Raw genomic sequence first — 16,245 nt, forward strand, 5'->3', positions numbered from 1 at the left:
CACCTTGAGGTCTTTAAACCACGATTTGAGGACTTCAGTAACTCAGACATAGGTTAGGGGTTTGTTACAGGAGTGGGTGGGTGAGATTCTGTGGCCTGCGTTGTGCAGGAGGTCAGACTAGATGATCATAATGGTCCCTTCTGACCTTAAAGTCTATGAGTCTATGAGTATTATACTAGAACCTAAAGGTCCCAGCTGAGATGAGGGCCCCCATTGTACTAGGGGCTATATGGACCCAGAGAAGGGAAAGTCACTGGCCCAAAGAGCTTACATTCTAAATAGGCAAGACAGACACAGGGCGGGAGGGGAAACTGAGGCACAGAGCCGTGACGTGACTTTCCCAAGGTCACACGCAGAGTGGCAGAGAGAGGAACTGGATTCAAGTCTCCATGAAGAATGCACAGTGTGTGCACCTCCATGAACTCAGCAGGCAGAATTGTTACAAATTTCGAGGTGGGACCTACAGAAAAGGAACTGCCACCTTTTTGTCAATATCTATGTGAACAATTAAATTACGCTCTATAATGAGCGTAGAGAGATGATCTAGCCAGTCTCAACACGTCAGAGCATATAACTGTGAGAGACGGCCCAATCTGGCACTCCAGATTTAAAGCCCTCAGGGTGTTCCGAACTAGAGCTGTTTTCTGAGTTTCAGATCTAAGTGGCTCCAGATCCCTGGGAAAATCAAGGCTGGTGGAAAATTTTCCATCAGAGCTTTTATTTTCTAATGGACAATTGGGCTTTTAGCTAAACGAAAACGTTCAAGGAAGGCGTCTGCTTTCCTCAACCATGTGATTTTTAGTTGGAAAAATAATAAATGCAGAATTTGGGGGAGGATGTTAAAAAAAAATTGTGTTTTCAACCAAAAGTCAAAATTTTCTACTGGCAATTTCGAGGAAAAAAAATTTTTTTTTTAATTTGTTGAAATTTTCCATGCAGGGAAACCTCCCCATGCCCCACCTCCATTTCACAAGCAACTCTAGGGAAAAGCCCATTTCTGCTTTGGTGGTGGTGGGGAATTGGAAGTTAGACCCCCCCCCCTCACCTGGGGATCTCCACTCCCCAGCACTGCCCTGTGGGAAAGGGACCCCTGAAGGATGTGAGCTCCTGGGATCTGCTTTTCCAGCAGATGTGGCTCCCAGCCAGGCAATGAGGGTCCTTTTACCAGTGCCCCATGGTGAGCAGGGACAGGACCACACTGCCACTCACCCCAGAAGACCCCTATTGGAACAGGACGGTGGCAGCCTGACCTCCCCTGAAGAGGGAGCTGATCTTGCCAGATTTCCCCTGGTTTGGTTCCAAGTCCCAGTGCGAATTGGGGTTCAGCTGAAAATCTGCCCTGCCCATTCCTACCCTGGTGGGATCCGGCCCTGGGCACGGCCGACTCAGCCCACCGCTGCTGGCTGAACGGTGCTACGAGGGCTGCATGCCAGCGTGGTATAAATGCGGCTATTGTCCGGCTGCCCCTTTGTCCAGCGTTTGCAATGCCCTTCCAGCTGAAAGCGAGAGCTGGGAATTCGATCCCAGCCTGGCTGGAGGAGACTGTCCCTGCAGTCCGTCTGGCCGGCGATCCAGCTCTCCAGACTGCAGTGTCCAGTCTCAGCAAGAGCTACTGAAACCCATCGCCCCCGATTTCCCTGGTGGGAACGGGCGGGCGTCGGCGGGTCCTAGGAGGGAATGAAAAGCCTGACTGTCTACCAGCGACTGGGTGGCCTGTGTGAATCGAGTGGGTGGTCTCACTCCATTTCAGCATGGACAGGTGGCCACACAGCGCAGCTCAACACGCCCCTCCGTGGTTGGGACAACACAGCGGCATCCCAGGGCTGCCTTAGTTTGCACCAGTTTCAGGAAGAGACAGTTCCAGGTAGGGAAACTTACGCTGCCCTTGTTCCAGGGAGAGAAAGCTTCAACGCTGCGTACTCCCCTTTCGCTAATGCTCAGCCCCCAATTCAGCAAAGCACATAAGCACCTGCTTATCATGACGCAGGTTCTGAAATCCCACTGAAGTTGTTTTAAGCATGTGCTTGACAAAGCAAGGGCTTAAATGCACGGCTGAATCGAGGCGTAAATCCATGTTCTGTATATTTTAGAAATAACGGAAGAAGATCCAACCGGGAATTTCTAATAAAAATAAAGGACTCCTTTTCCAAAAAGATGGGGGGGGGAGAGTGGAAAGTCAGGGCCGGTTACTCTCAGACTCGCTAGCATTTTATTAACGGTCCCGTTTCACGTTCAGGTTCTGTTTATTAATGGCTTATAAAGAGTTAATCAAGGATGCCTGGTCGTTATCAGCATGTTTCAGATGGGAGTAGGATGTAAGCAGCTCCGCGGCAGCCGCTATCGATGCTTATAACGCATAACAATTGGCCTGCCGGACGCCTTAACAATCGACGAACCAGTTATGAAACCCCTTTAGTCGCTCTTTGTAAGCTATGGACCAGTGGGCCTTGATTACCAAACGTGACCTGCTTGCCTGGGAAAACGCCCCACTTCAGTGGGAGAACAAGCAGAGAGAGCTGGTGGACGGGTAATATCATCCCCCTGGAGCTGGTGGGCGGTGGGGATTAGTGCCTGACCCCACAGAGTTCTCCTCCTCAGATCCATGACAGATGTTGCACCAAATCAATCACACAGCTGCCCTCTCTCTAGGGGGAGAGAGACAGTCCCCTTGCTCACAGCTGTCAGGAAGGGCTTAGAGCTAAAGGACGGCGTAACAGAGAGGCCCTGCCCCTTTCCAGGGAGAAGAGGTTTTTGGCCAGTCAGCCCTGTTCAGTTAACCCCTGGACAGGCTATAAGACCTAAAGAAAGAGAAGAACAGGAGTACTTGTGGCACCTTAGAGACTAACAAATTTATTAGAGCATAAGCTTTCGTGGACTACAGCCCACTTCTTCGGATGCATAGTCCACGAAAGCTTATGCTCTAATAAATTTGTTAGTCTCTAAGGTGCCACAAGTACTCCTGTTCTTCTTTTTGCGGATACAGACTAACACGGCTGCTACTCTAAAGAAAGAGAGGAGAGCAGTAGGGGCGGCGGGGCGGCAGAGAGCAGGAAAGCTCTTGCAGGAGCTCCTAAGAGACCAGGGGAGACAGACCCCAGCCAGGAGAGCTGGCTAGAGAGGGGAGGGCCGACCGAGGACCAGGAGCTCAGCTGGGTCGAGGAACCATTTGGTTCTGCATTTTGTTTTGCTGAAGTACAGTTACATCTAAAGCGACAAAGAGTCCTGTGGCACCTTATAGACTAACAGAAGTATTGGAGCATAAACTTCCGTGGGTGAATGCCCACTTCGTCGAAAGGACTCTGTTACCCCGGGAAGGGTTAAACGCTTTAAGGAGACTTGATGGGGGTGGAGGGGTCAAGCTACCACTATGGCAGTAATAGGTCAAAGATGGCCAAAGGGGAAACTGAGGCAGAGCTGCCGGGTGGGCGTACCGGGACCGTGAGTGTTGTACAGATCACAGCAGGCTGAGACACTAGACAGGGACTCCGGAAATCGTGCGGGGGAGGGATCATTCCTAGTTCTGCTACAGAGTCCCCGGGTGACCTTGGGCAAGAACTTAGCCACTCCGTGCCTCGGTGTCCCCACTGTAGAATGGGGATAACAGCTCTTCCCTGCCTCATAGTGGGGCTGCGAAGACAGACGCGTTGAGACTGGGAGGTGTCTGAGGGCAGTGTGCTTGTAAGGAGCTAAAATGCTAACCATCAACTTCAGCTAAAGTGCGTACAGGTCGGAGAGCTGTCCTTTAAACCGCCTCCTCCCCCACACATGGCAGTGCAAGTCACGCGGGAAGCATGTGGGATCCAGCGGGAAGACATGTGAGCTGCACCAGCTCCACATGTGAAGCCTTGGTGGGAAAAGGCTCTGGGATACGCTCCGTGCACAGCTCGTGGGAGGCCTGGTGGAGGCTGGAGCTTCGGAGCCCGCAGAAGGGCGATGAACCGGTGGCTTTTATCCCCTTCGAATCCCAGCTGGGCTTTGAGAAGCGCCTCATGAGGGGGTTTCCGGACTGCGGGATTCCACCCTGAAAGGGCCGACCTTTGGGGTTTCAAAAATGTTGAAATGGTTCATTTTGACATTTTCGGAGCGATTCGTTTCAAAATGAAATTGTGTTTCAAACTGGCATTTTGTCTAGAAAATGGCATTTCAAATCAACGCAAGTGAATTTCTTGGGAGGGAGGGGAGGTTGTGTCAGCAAGAAAAAATGGGGAAAAAAATCAGTTTTAGTTCGAAACAAAATTATTTTCGGATTTTTCCATTCAACCACCAAACCAAAAAATCAATTATTTGCTCAGCTCTAATCTTCTATTCCATAAACTCAGGGCTCTTCCACTTGAATTTAAGGGTAATCTCCTCTAGCTGGCAGCAATATTAAGACTTTTATCCTCCCTTCAAGCCTCCAGCAACCAGGAGGCGACGTTATCACAAGCACTGGAGCAGTGGCTCACACACATCTACCTGTACATTGCCATTTCTGTCCAACAATGCTATGCGGGAGGGATCAAAGACAGATAGAGTAAAGATATAACACTCTTTCCATTCTACTAGTATCTTTGGAGGATGTTAAACAGCAGTTAAAAAGTTAGACCCTTTTTAAATCAGCAGGTGCAGATAACTTGCATTCAAGAGTTTTAAAAGAGCTGGCTGAGGAGTTTGCTGGACCGTTGATGTTGATTTTCAATAAGTCTTGGAACACTGGGGTCTAGAAGACTGGGGGAAAGCTAATGGTGTGCCAATATTTAAAAGGGATAAACGGGGTGACCTGGATAATTCTATGTCTGTCAGTCTGACATTGACCATGAGCAAGATAATGGAGCAGCCGAAATGGGACTTGATCAATAAAGATGAAAGGAGGGTAATATCATTCATGCCAATTAACGTGGGTTTGTGTAAAGTAAATCCTGTCAAGCTAACTTCATATTTCTTTGATGAGATAAGTTTGGCTGATAAAGGAGTTGATGTCATATACTTGGACTTCGATAAAGCACTTGACTTGGTACTGCACAACATTTTAATTAGAAAACTAGAACGATATAAAATTAACCCCCGCACACATTCAATGGATTCAAAACTGGCTAACTGATAGGTCTCCAACTGTAACTAAACTGGGAATCGTCACAGAGTGGGTGTGCGTTTAGTGGGGTCCCGCAGGAATCTGGTCTTAGCCCGACTCTCTTTAACATTTTTCTCAGTGACCTAGAAGAAAACATAAAACCGTCACTGTTAAAGTTTGCAGAAAACACAAAAACTGGGGCAGTGGTAAATAATGAAGAGGATAGGTCACTGATAAAGTGATCTGGATCGCTTTGTTAGCTGGGCACGAGCAAACAGTATGCGTTGTAACATGGCTAAATGTAAAAGGCTACATCCAGGAACAAAGAACGAAGGCCATACTTACAGACTGGGGGACTCTATCCTGGGAAGCAGTGACTCTGAAAAAGATTTGGGGGTCGTGGTGGATAATCAGCTGAACATGAGCTCCCAGTGTGACGCTGGGGCCAAAGGGGCTAATGCGATCCTTGGATGCATGAACAAGGGAATCGCAGCAGAGAGGTTATTTTACCTCTGTACTAGGCCTTGGTGCAATCGCTGCTGAAATCCTGTGTCCAGTTCTGGTGTCCACCATTCAGGAAAGATGTTGATAAATTGGAGAGGGGTCAGAGAAGGACTATGAGAATGGTTAAAGGGTTGGAAAACCAACCTGCCTTACTGCACTAACTCAAGGAGCTCGGTGTAGTTAGCTCCACAAAGAGAACGCTAAGGAGTGACTTGATCACAATTTCTAAATACCTGCATAGGGAACAAATATTTAATGACAGGCTCTTCACTCTTGCAGAGAAAGTTATAACTGGATCCAATGGCTGGAAGTTCAAGCTACACAAAATCAGACTGGAAATAAGGCGTAAATTTTAAACAGTGTGGGGAATTAACCACTGGAACAATTTACCAAGGGTTGTGGGAGATTCTGCACCACTGACAATTTTTCAAGGAAGATTGGATGGTTCTCTAAAAGCTCTGCTGTAGGAATTATTTTGGGACGTGTTCTGGCCTGTGTTATACAGGGGTTTGGACGAGCTGATCACAATGGTCCCTGCTGATCCTTGGAATCTGTGACTCTATGCAACCACGAGCCCTCCTCTGTGTCGTAATTTGCCGCTGCTGGGATATTAAGGGACTGTTTTGGTTTGGCTAGTCAAATCACAGGTAAAATGAGACCCTAGCCACTCTTGCTTCAGACGAGGTAGAGAAATTACTGGGAGTGTGAGTTCAACTGAGAAAATTCGAGCTTGTGCACAAAATGACTACCCAGAGGAGGAGGATAAATAATTGCCACCCATTATTCCAGCATCAGGAGACCTGGTCAGAATAGCTGCTCAGAGCCAAGGGAGGCATAATTGCTACCTAGTCCCGGTCTCATGGAAAGACAAAGATCTATTCACTACAGGTGCCCTCCCCATCCCACCACACGAGAGGGTTTAACTATACAGGGGATTTACAGGAATATAACAGGACTTGCTTGAGAGCGAGTGAGTGTAGAGAAACCAGGAGTCGGTGGCTCTGCAGAGAATGTTTTCATCTAAACGGGCACGAGAGGAGGTTGTGTGACCCAGCGGGCAGGCAGTTGGACTGGGAGTCAGGAGATCTCGCTTCTGTCCCTAGCTCTGCCACGGGCTGCTGGGCGTCCTTGAGCAAATCACTTTGCGAAAGTTCCGCTTCCCCTTTGGCTGTCCCTGGCAAGCCCTCTCACCAGATGTGTCTCTAAAACGCCCAGCACCGCAGGGTGCCGGCTCTCAGGTGGGCACCCCTGGGATATTAGTAACGAGACTGGTTTCTCCCCCAGCCGCTTTCAGCAGTGTCAGTTACACAGCAGCTGGAGCTGGGATCGACACACGCACAGTCGCTCCGACTGAGCTAGCGCGCTAAAAATAGAAGTGTCGTCGCGGCGAGTCAGGCAGCAGGACTGGCTAGCCCCCCCGAGTACGTACCTGGGGTCCTGGGTGGGGTGTACGTGGGGCAGGTAGCGCATCACGCCGCTTCTGTTTGTAGCATGCTAGCTCAATCCAAGCGACGTCTGTGTGAGATGGAAATCACACCTCTGGCTTGAGTAGAGGTGGACCCTTAGACTTTGAAGGGCTGGGAGTGGCCGGTGTGGCCATCAGCCGGATGGCTGGCACAGGTCTGTGTGGTTACGTGCTGGATGACTCATGACATGTCGTCTGGGCTACACTGCGGAGAGGTGCTTTACTATGGAAGAAGAACTCTGAGGACTTAGATTTCTCCCGGCCCCATCTGTAAGATGGGGATAATAATACCTTGTCTGCCAGGAACCTGGAAGGGCTTATTTGTACAGTTCTTGGAGCTCCTCAGCTCAAAAGGGCCACACATGTGCAGCATATTTTAAATTTTGATCTTTAACTGCCCCCGGGAAGCGTTCATGCTGCAACACAAAACGATGCCACCATAGCATCTTAAAAAGGGCAGAGAGAAAAAAACCAGCAATTTCCTTGTCTCTCTTGCTTGCTCATTAGGTCTCTCTCCTCTGCCCTTTGTGGACGCACTAGGAGCTGAGAGTTAACAAGCTTTGCAATAAACTCTGGCCTCCTAGACAGCCTCTATTAAGATGGGCGAAAAATGGCTCCTTTGTTCAGAGCTCTCATCAGAGAGTCGAGTCTCTGTCTTTAAACACCTCTGCCGAGCTTGTCTCCCCTCATGAAAACGGACAATGACAAATGGCGTTAGACCGAAGCAGAGAAATATGCCCACAATGGCTCAGAAAAGCCATAGAGGTCCTCCTTGACTGCGTCTGCCAGGTCTGCTCCCACGTCGCTGGGTGAATGCAGAGCCCCACAGAACTGTTAACTGCGTCTCCGCATGGTGTCGCTGTCCAGATTCAACTTCAGGGGAGCTCGGCGCCTGAGTTTTCATGATACAAATGGGGGATAGTTGGGAAGCTGGGGTCAAGGCCCAGAGTCAAAGTTCCCCCAAGTTATGATGTGCTCAGGGCTGGGGTTTTGGATGGGGTTTAGCGCCTGGGTCCCCACTTGTATGGAACATCCAGTCCCCTGATTTGCAGGCTTCTCATACCCCCAAACAGAGCAGCGCGGGAACCGGAATTTCCGTTTCACAGGAAGTTCCAACATTTTGACGTTTGTTTTTTGTCATGGAACAAAGTGTTAAATTTCAGAAGTTTTCCGTGAAGTGAATTTTGGGGGTGGGGGGAAGGAACGTGAATTTGGAGGCAGGGAGAAGTGCCATTTCAGGTCATTCAAAACGTTTGGTTTCAACTTTTTAAATTTTATATTATACTGTTGCTCCTTTTTGACCTGAGCAGCTAGACAGAGTTCAGGGCCCTGGGGATGTTCCAGCTGGAAATAGAAACTGATGGCGGCTGGGATTTTCTTGGACACAGTCTTGTTTATTTACAAGGAAGGAACAAAACTCTACGTCTCTGAACATAAAAAGAACCCAAGAACACCCAAAACAATACTCAAAAAAGCTCCTGGATGGGTTCACCTATACCTTTTGTTTTAGATGGGGGCATATGCTTACAGTGACGTTAATTAAAGGGCGAATTCACACCTATCAATCTCAATGAGATTTTAATTCAACTCATAACAAGATTGCTCACAGCTTGTAACAATATTGTAATTGATAATAAAAAAGAAAAATACATTGCCAAAGGAAAAATCATAGAATCATAGAAGATTAGGGTTGGAAGAGACCTCAAGAGGTCATCTAGTCCAACCCCTTGCTCAAAGCAGGACCAACATCAGCTAAATCATCCCAGCCAGGGCTTTGTCAAGCCGGGCCCTAAAAACCTCTAAGGATGGAGATTCCACCACCTCCCTAGGTAACCCATTCCAGTGCTTCACCACCCTCCTAGTGAAATAGTGTTTCCTAATATCCAACCTAGACCTCCCCCACTGCAACTTGAGACCATTGCTCCTTGTTCTGTCATCTGCCCCCACTGAGAACAGCCGAGCTCCATCCTCTTTGGAACCCCCCTTCAGGTAGTTGAAGGCTGCTATCAAATCCCCCACATTCTGTCTAGAAGAACAGCAGAAAGAGCTGGGAAGGGTCAGAGAAGTGGGGTACAGATGTCCTGGGGAGAAACTGGGTTTTATACCCTGGCTCCAGCCCAAGTGCAAATACCCGTCACATGACACCAGTGGTGCCCCAAACAGCTACCACTGTCCAGTGCATCCAATTAATAACATATGCAGAGTTTCTGCTTGCAGATCTGTGCTCTAAGATGGCAATAGAAGAACTGCTAAGGGTTATTACCATGGCATTTGTAGCTGGTACATTTCCATTTCTTCCAATCATCGTAGTCCTAGGGAAAATCACCGTGATATGCCCCAGCCTTTTGCTCCTGGGAATGCAGCACAAACGCAGCATACGCCTTGCTCTGTGTCACACTTGGCCAAGGCAGGTTGCTGCCCCAGGCTGACTTCGTTACGAGTCTGTTTTCTCATGGACCTAGCCACTGGGTTTGAACCTGCCGTTCCCCCGGGGGAGTCGCTCCGAGGTTCACGGTCAGGCTTGTGGTCAGCACTGACTATGAGGTAGTGTCTCCAATTGCTGGGTTAGAGGTTTCGCTTCTGGCATTGTTCAGCGTGGTTTTCTATCTGGTCACGAAGCCAAGCGTGAAGTGAAGGCCTCTTTTGTCTCCTGTAAATAAGGGACTGACCAGGGTTTTCTTTCAAGTGCCTCACAGTGGCCCTGTATAGAAGAAGCCAGGGGGCGCTCACACCACTGACCAAAACATGACCTGGAGCCTAGACCAAAACTTTGTCGAGGCTCAGTGAAAGTGGGGGTCACCTCTCCCCATTATGTGAGGTGAAGATTGGAGGATTAGTGCCTCAGATGGGTGGGTTGGCTGCCTGCCATCCTGAGGGCCAGGAAAACACCAGCTACAGAGGACTAGTGTTATCAATGGAACTGAAGTCCCAGGCCCAGCCGGCGAGCAGCCTGAAGGACTGGATCTCAGTTACCCCTCTTGGGGAATGAACAGCAGGCCAAGTTGTGGGTTCAACTCCCGCAGCGCTACAGGGTAAGAGAGGCCTCGGGTAGCTCCTGACTCTAGTTAGGGGCCAGGTTATGGATAATTCCACCTCAGGTTAGGCTGGGGTATCTTGGTCTTTGTAGTAACTTGTCTTTCGAGCTCCGCTCGTTTCTTTATTTTCCTGCTCATATCTGAAAGTAGCCCTCTCCCATCGCAACTGCCCTTAATCTTGTGTCTGCCCCTGGAAAGCCTCTGAAGAGGGATCCAGAAAGATGACCCGCCAGGAGCAGCAGAAGGTCCCTAAAAGTGTGTGTGGGGGTGGCCCCCTGATCTCCCCCCGCCCCGTTCCAGTACCTCTGTGATCTGTAGCCCCAGATTTGACATCCCCTCAGCTCCACTGAGCTCAGCAGAGTCACTCCTGATTTGCCTCAGGCTACGTGAACCAGAGGCAGGCCCTAATGCTTAAAACAAGGGTCATTTGATGTAAGGGGATAACCACAACTATTGAAAGAGCCATCCCCAGTTTGCATTGTGTCTGGCTCTCCGGGCGGGAGTTAAAGCTCTCCCCAGTGGATTTACTGCCCTATTTTCAGGCCAGGTTTTAGACAGACAAATCGACACCCAAGCAATGAGTCCTGTGGCATGTTAAGTTTCCTGCATGAACAATTTTTGTGTCATCCCCCCCGACCCCATTGCGGGTCGTTGTCGCACAATGGGGCCTTGGCAGGATCAGAGGTACAAGTGGCCCCTCTACGAGCCTGTACACGAGTCTGGTAGCTCCCAAGAGCTGCAGAGGCCAGTTAAGGCTGCGTCTGGGGAAAACTGGCATTCTTTACTTGTGTAACACCAACCCCATGCTCAGCGCTACCCAATCGTTACAGTCCCTGCCAGGAACATCTTAGTGGAGACGCAGTTTATACCAGCAAAAGAGTTCCCTTGTCATTATACCTTATACCATTTCCCCAAACAAAATAAGCTATACCCTCAAAAGCTCTTTGTCCAGTAGAACTGCACCTACACTAGAGATTTGGCCAGCAGGGCTGTCAGCTAGGATGGTGGGGGTTTTCACTTCTAACCAACGTAGCTATGGCATAGACCAGCATCGTGCCACATATCTGTGGATGGCTGTCCTGCGAATATACAGCAAAGGCCTTTGTCGAGGATGATGGGGGAAAGTCAAGGGCACTGTACCCACTGCATACCCTTAGGAGCACAGCACACCACACCACAGCAGCTGGGACACTCAGAAGAATCTCCATTCACAGTGGAGTCACCAGCGTCAAAGGGTTTCAGCCGGAGCTGCCTTTACTCACGCCGCCATGCACGAAGTGAGAAACGTGCCGTGACTTTTATCCAGAATGGTCAAGTGTTTCCAGTTGTCCTTATCTGCTATAACTCAGGGTAAGCGGATGGGACAAAGGGAGTGTGCTTAAGTGGTTAGAGCAGAGGACTTGGAGACAGGACTCCCCGTGTTTCCTTTCTTGGCCTGTGAACTTGGGTCAAGTCACTTTAACCGCTCTGGGCCTCAGTTTCCCCACCGGCAAAACCGAGGCTTTTGGCCGAAGAGCGCACAACGGAGATTTAAATCAGCGTTTGGTGTAAGTGAGTTGTTGGCGCAAAGACTCACCGGGATGGGCCAAGTGCATCCTGTGTGTCAGTCTGCGGGGCTGAACGGAGTCACGCTAGCGGCAAATGTTCCCTGGTAACACGGCACATTCCAAAAATCTGCTGGTAGTTTTCCTTGAGAGGCCTCAAAACACAGAAATGCTTGTCCCAGTGCCTGGGATGCGGCGTCCATGCTGACACTTAACCCAGCAAATTAGCAGAGGCCTCAGTCTGTGGTGCTAATAATTACCAGGAGTTATTAATACCACCCAGGCTCACAATCACCGCTGATCTTTCCCAGTCACCTTGGCCCGCACTCATGTAAACAGCTGTCACGATGCCCCGTCAGCCCGGCCTCTAGCACGCGGTGCATTGGAGAGGGGACTGAGCAACTGCGGGTTTCTAAGCAGCTGGATGACACAGTGACCCAGGTCTGAACACAAAAGCCAGCCCCAAGCCGCGGGGGACGGGGGGGCTTGGCAGCCATCCAGGGACCTGTGCAAAGGAGTTCCAGACTGCGAAGGGAGCGAAGGTCGGCAGGACGGGCTGCTCTCTTTTCGGAGTGGCTCTAGCACCTGTTGGGAGATGCAGCGGAGCGTTGCTGCAATTGCTCCTGCTAGGGTGCTAGAATGAAACGTGTCTGTCCCCAGCTGGATTGGACGGAGCCCTCCCCCAGCCGGCAACCCCTGCAGCACGAGGCTCGCTTTGACGGGAGATTTCAGCACTGACACCAGCATCCCAGACCAAGTCCATTCACTTCCTTATAGTGTCACTTTGTGCATGATACACTGCCGTGCCCAACTCGAGAGGCAGCTGCATTTCAGTGATTCCCGTCTGTGTGATTTGGGAGGATGTCTCTGTTCTTAAAGCCCAATGCACAAATCAATCCAAAGTTCTGAGCCATTCAATTCAAAACTCAATTTCAGCGTGTAACACCCTGGTGGTAATTCAGCAGCTACTCGTCTTTTCAAAGGGGCACGTCTGAGGACACAGGGAAAATAATTGGATGCCCCATGGTTTGTGATGTGCTTGTCTCTTCTAATTGCCACTGTTTACTTTTAGGCAGGTTACGGGCTTCTCTATGAGGAGGAAGAATCAGCTTTCGTGGATGGTGTTTTGTTTTGCTTTGAATTGTTTTCCATGAATTATAGTGTATTGAAAACTGACCTTCTCCTTCAGAGGATTGTTGTGGGTCCACGCTCCATTGTGCTAGGTGCTGTACAGATATACAGCATGAGAGCATCCCGGCCTCAAAGAGCTTTCAGTCTAAACAGACAAGCCATGAGGGGAGAAAGGCTGGGCTCATTGAAGCCAGTGGGAGTTTTACCAAGGATGACAGTGAGTCAGGATTTCCCCCAACAGGTGGATGAGACAAAGAAGGGCTTGGCAGGGACGGAGTAGGATGGGATAGCAAAAAATAATAGGATGCTTTAGCCCAGGCCAGCCATGAGTACCATTGTTGTCTCCAGTGATTGCTGTGTGTATCTCAACCGTGAGGATTGGTCAGTTTCAGCCTCGGGGCGGGATCCCTCCAGACCATGAAGGGTTTTGCTCTGGGGCAGACATTTCCCCCCCAGCTCATCTGTATCTTTGGCCTATGGGAGTGACATTCTTCCTCCTCTTCCCTTCCAGATGCAGCAGCTGTAGACACGGACCCGTTTGACGGGCAGACGTTGGCCGAGGCACTGAAGTGGTACCTCCACGAACTCCCGTGCCCTGTGATCCACCCCGCAATCTACAGCGAATTAGTCTACACTGCTCAAGGTAATCACCCCGTTTGCTTTGCCTGGTTGCTTTATGGGCGGTGGGGTTCTTCAAGCTTCATCATGGAAAGGCTTGGTAAAGGGGCCATCACTGCGTCTCGTGATCAGTTGTTGGTGCTACTGAATAGAACTCGGTCTGGAGCGACCGGTGGGGTCCACATCTGGATCCAGACTGGGCTTAGGTTGAAGGACTGGAGTTCAGGCGCGTGGTTAAGCCAGGGCTAGGGCTCCGGTTAGACGGCGTCAGACATCCTCTAGCTTCTCTAGCGGCGTGTGGATTTCAGGCAAGCGTGGGGGAAATCTCATGAGATCACTTGTTCCCGTGAGATTTCCTCTATCCTCCGCTGCATCTAATAGAGATCCCCTCTGGTTTGGGATCTCCCCGATCCAGGAGTGCTAAGTACATAAGAATGACCCTACTGGGTCAGACCAAAGGTCCATCTAGCCCAGTGTCCTGTCTTCTGACAGTGGCCAATGCCAGGTGCCCCAAAGGGAATGAACAGAACAGGTAATCATCAAGTGATCCATCCCCTGTCGCCCATTCCCAGCTTCTGGCAAACAGAGGCTAGGGACACTAGCCCTGCCCGTCCTGGCTAATAGACATTGATGGACCTATCCTCTATGAATGTATCTAGTTCTTTTTTGAACCCTGTTATGGTCTTGGCCTTCACAACATCCTCTGGCAAGGAGTTCTACAGGTTGACTGTGCATTGTGGTGAAGAAATACTTCCTTTTATTTGTTTTAAAGTTAGGGATGGGCTTGGATCTGGAGGTTCCCTGAAATGTATAGCAGATTCCACCCATGTAGAAGGGGCAGCAATGCATCTCCAGGTAATGCTTTTCAGGGGAAATTTCCTTCACCGGATTCCTTCTCTCTTTCTACACTTGAGAAAAACACAGTGATGTATTTTAATGACCCCAAGAGGTTGGGATAAAGGCTTCACGTCTCCTCCCAAACACAGCAGCACCCCCTCCCATCCACTGGGATAATGGATCAGGAAAGATGCCCCTCACTGAATCACCCTGGCTTCTACCTTGTGGGCATCTCACAGTTCGTTAGAGGTCTCCCTCTAAAGAGCCTAATAAACCCAGCTGATTGAAATCAATCTTGCTTAGCGTGTGGTAGCTGACAAGGATCTGGGATGAAGTGCCGTGTAGGATAGGCTGCATTGCAAGGGTTTCTGTACCAGTAAATTCTCCCGACGTAATCCATCCTCAGCTGTAGAGTTTAGAGGCCCCATCTGAGATCGGGTCCCCCTTGGGCTAAGCATTCTACATACGCAGAGGACATATCCCGAGAGCCCTGGTAGACGGTCCCTGCCCTGGAGAGGTTACAATCTAAAGAGACGAGACAGACGAATGGTGACCAAAAGGGAGTAGTAGTATCCCCGTTTCAAAGGAAGTTCAGGAAAACTAAGTGACTTGCCCAGGGTCATCCTGCAAAAGCAAGGAAGTGAACCCAGACCACCCGACTCCCATTCGTTTTCCCATTCCCAGTTACTGCTTTAGAGCTGTGGCTGTTCCAGTTTCCTGTTAGCCGACACTCCGAAGAAGCTGAATCTCAAAATGAGCACAACACGTTGCTTCCCCTTTCCTCCCTTCCGAATAGGCATCACGAGGCTTTGTCCCTGTCTCCCAGTCCATAATAATCTCTTCAAGAGGCTATTCGTAACGATCCAACTGCCGGGGATGGATGGAGCACGTGGAAACCCCCACCCCAAGTGTTAGATCAAGGTCAAGAAATCGATCGCCATTAAAAGCGACGTCCCTGCCGCCCCTCCCTGCCTCATCCATCATTTGTCACGCCGCCGGCGACCTCTCGACCCGCGGACGTGGAAGAGCCTTTAGGAAAAGCACTCAGCTCCCCGGAGCCCGTTGTCCCTGCTGTGTCCATCACTGGGATGACATCGGGAGATGGACGCAACGGGCAGGGGCCTGCTGGTAAAACATTAAATAGCCACGGAGATCTCTTCACCAGAAGAAGCATTGGTTTCTCTTTAGAGTCGTTCTGCAGTCCTGTGCGGATGCCCTTCCTTATTGCAGCCAGTCTGTGAAAGGGAATAGACTCGAAGCCCGGTACTTGCTATTGGCCTTGCTGCTTAGTTGCAGGTATCGTTGAGATTTAGAGGTACTAACAGGCCAAATCCACTCCTGCTGTCCGTGGAGTTACCCCAGGGATGACTGTGGCCCATCACTAGCCCTTCATCCCAAAGGAGCCCAGAGTGCTATCCCAACAGAGCTCGACAAATTCCACCTGGGGATCACTTCGCACGCGGCTGAAATGCAGCCCCCTCTGGGGCGGGCCAGCAGGCAGGCAGAATGCACTCCAGTTCAGGGCAGGGAGCAAACGCTGCGTGGCCATTTGGGAAAGGGCAGTGATGGAACAAGCACCAAATCCAAACCACTGCCGTGATTGTGTCTTGTTTCCCTTCCCCGTTGCATCATCTGTTGCCCAAGGGAGGCCCCCGTGCTGCCAACCCTGCCTCCCGGGACTAGTCCCATTCAAGTCAGGCGGACAGGCTGTTCGCATAAGAAAGGTGTTTTCAGAATCAGGGCCTCCGACTGTACAGTCTGCAAGGCAGCGACTGAGTGGCCAATCTGCAGCTGGTGTCAGCTGGTGTAGCGCCGTTAAAGTCTAGCGACACCAGCTCCAGACCGGTGCCTTTACCGCTGAAAAGCAGCAAGAGATCGTCACTAATAACAGAAACGACCGGTCGAAAACTAACCGGCACAAACCACGCCTGGCCTGCTCCATCCAAGGCCTCATGGGGACACTTCCAGGAGGATTTTCAGCTGGTTTTTTTCCTTTTTAATCTCAATTGAAAAGAAAGGGTTAAAGGAAACTGAAAGCTTCTTGAGGAATCAGGCGCATAT

At 50.2% G+C, this 16,245-nt stretch overlaps 1 protein-coding gene across 1 annotated transcript in view; it reads left to right on the top strand.

The window, feature by feature from the left end:
* The window catches only part of LOC117881251 (phosphatidylinositol 3-kinase regulatory subunit gamma), a 307,599-nt gene that overhangs the window by 116,610 nt on the left and 174,744 nt on the right, over window positions 1-16,245 (top strand). The window contains exon 5 of the mRNA XM_034778244.1: window positions 13,241-13,372. Within this exon, the coding sequence (XP_034634135.1) occupies window positions 13,241-13,372 (132 nt within the window). The remainder of the gene's footprint in view (window positions 1-13,240; window positions 13,373-16,245) is intronic.

This window comes from Trachemys scripta, chromosome 8 (genome assembly GCF_013100865.1).
Source record: "Trachemys scripta elegans isolate TJP31775 chromosome 8, CAS_Tse_1.0, whole genome shotgun sequence".
Taxonomy (NCBI): Eukaryota; Metazoa; Chordata; order Testudines; family Emydidae; genus Trachemys; species Trachemys scripta.